Source organism: Loa loa (assembly GCF_000183805.2).
Source record: "Loa loa unplaced genomic scaffold supercont3.2691, whole genome shotgun sequence".
Taxonomy (NCBI): Eukaryota; Metazoa; Nematoda; class Chromadorea; order Rhabditida; family Onchocercidae; genus Loa; species Loa loa.
The window spans coordinates 1-1,255 of NW_018110869.1; the positions used below are offsets into that span (position 1 = coordinate 1).

At 19.8% G+C, this 1,255-nt stretch overlaps 1 protein-coding gene across 1 annotated transcript; it reads right to left on the reverse strand.

Moving 5' to 3' along the window:
* Positions 1 to 459: 459 nt before the first annotated feature.
* LOAG_15777 (hypothetical protein) lies at positions 460 to 612 on the reverse strand (the record flags this gene model as incomplete). Its single annotated transcript, XM_003151265.1, has 1 exon — positions 460 to 612. A coding segment is annotated over one exon (153 nt), but the record flags the coding sequence as incomplete, so codon positions are not given.
* Between the last annotated feature and the right edge of the window lie 643 nt (positions 613 to 1,255).

Sequence of the window (1,255 nt, forward strand, 5' to 3'; positions counted from 1 at the left end):
TATTATTATTATTATTATTATTATTATTATTATTATTATAAATTTTATGGTTTATTAATGAGCTATTTTAAATTGTATACTATTAATTGACAAGAAAAATATCAAAAATAGAAAACTTACTGTTTGGAGTGTTTCTTCATCCCATTCAATCATTCGTTTAGCAAACTAAAAAAAAAAATTAGAAAAATATAACACAAAATATTGTTTCCAATAATTAAAGTAAAATTTACATAAAGAAAAGCATCATTGAAATGCAACGCAAAATATGTAAATGCTTGTCAATAAAATTATACTAATAAATTAGTAAACAATATCAGAATTAAATTACTAATAATATTAATTGCTGGAATACACTAATGCTTTTTTTGATTAATATTTTATTGAAGAGATGATAAGCAAGGAATATGCAAATATTTAATTCATTTACTTATTTAATAATGATAAGAATAATTTACATACCGGATAATCATTAACATCTGCAAGTGTTAATACTAATTGTTCCAATTCATGATAATAAAAATCTTGACATAATGGAAATAATTCAACATACATATATTGTTCCACTCTTGGATCAAATAAAAAATCTTCATGAAGCTTATATGGATACATCATTTCTGTAATAAATAATATTTACAATTATTTATTTAAAATTGAAATGAATATTAATTAATGAGAAGGGAAAAATTTAATTAAATATGCTAAAATATTCATTTTTGAATTAAAACAAAGGCATACCATAAAATTAATTATTCCTTTTTTTTTCTCTAACAGATTAAATTTCAAAAGGATAGAAATTTTTCATCTTTTTCATAATAATAATTGAAATTCAAATTGAAAATATTAAGATTAATTTGTCATTTGTTATATTAGCATTTCAAAAATGAGAAAGCTCAAAGCTAAATAATTATCTTATCATCTATTTGCAAATGGGTTTTTTTTTTTTTTAGTGATAATTATTTAATCAATCATAATTTTATATTATTTAAATAAATAAAAAACAATATATATTGGTTGCAATATTGGTATGCAAGTATGATGATGTCATAGCATTACGTAAAAAAAATGCACATCACCACGTCAAAAAAATCACGCAAAAAGCGTACAAAAATGTTTATGATCATGATTATTACGTATAAACGGTATTATAATAATACTTAAATATATATATATTGTAATAATAATAATAATAATATTATATATATATGTATATCATCACGTTAAAAATTCACGTAAAAGCGTACAAAATGTTTTATGT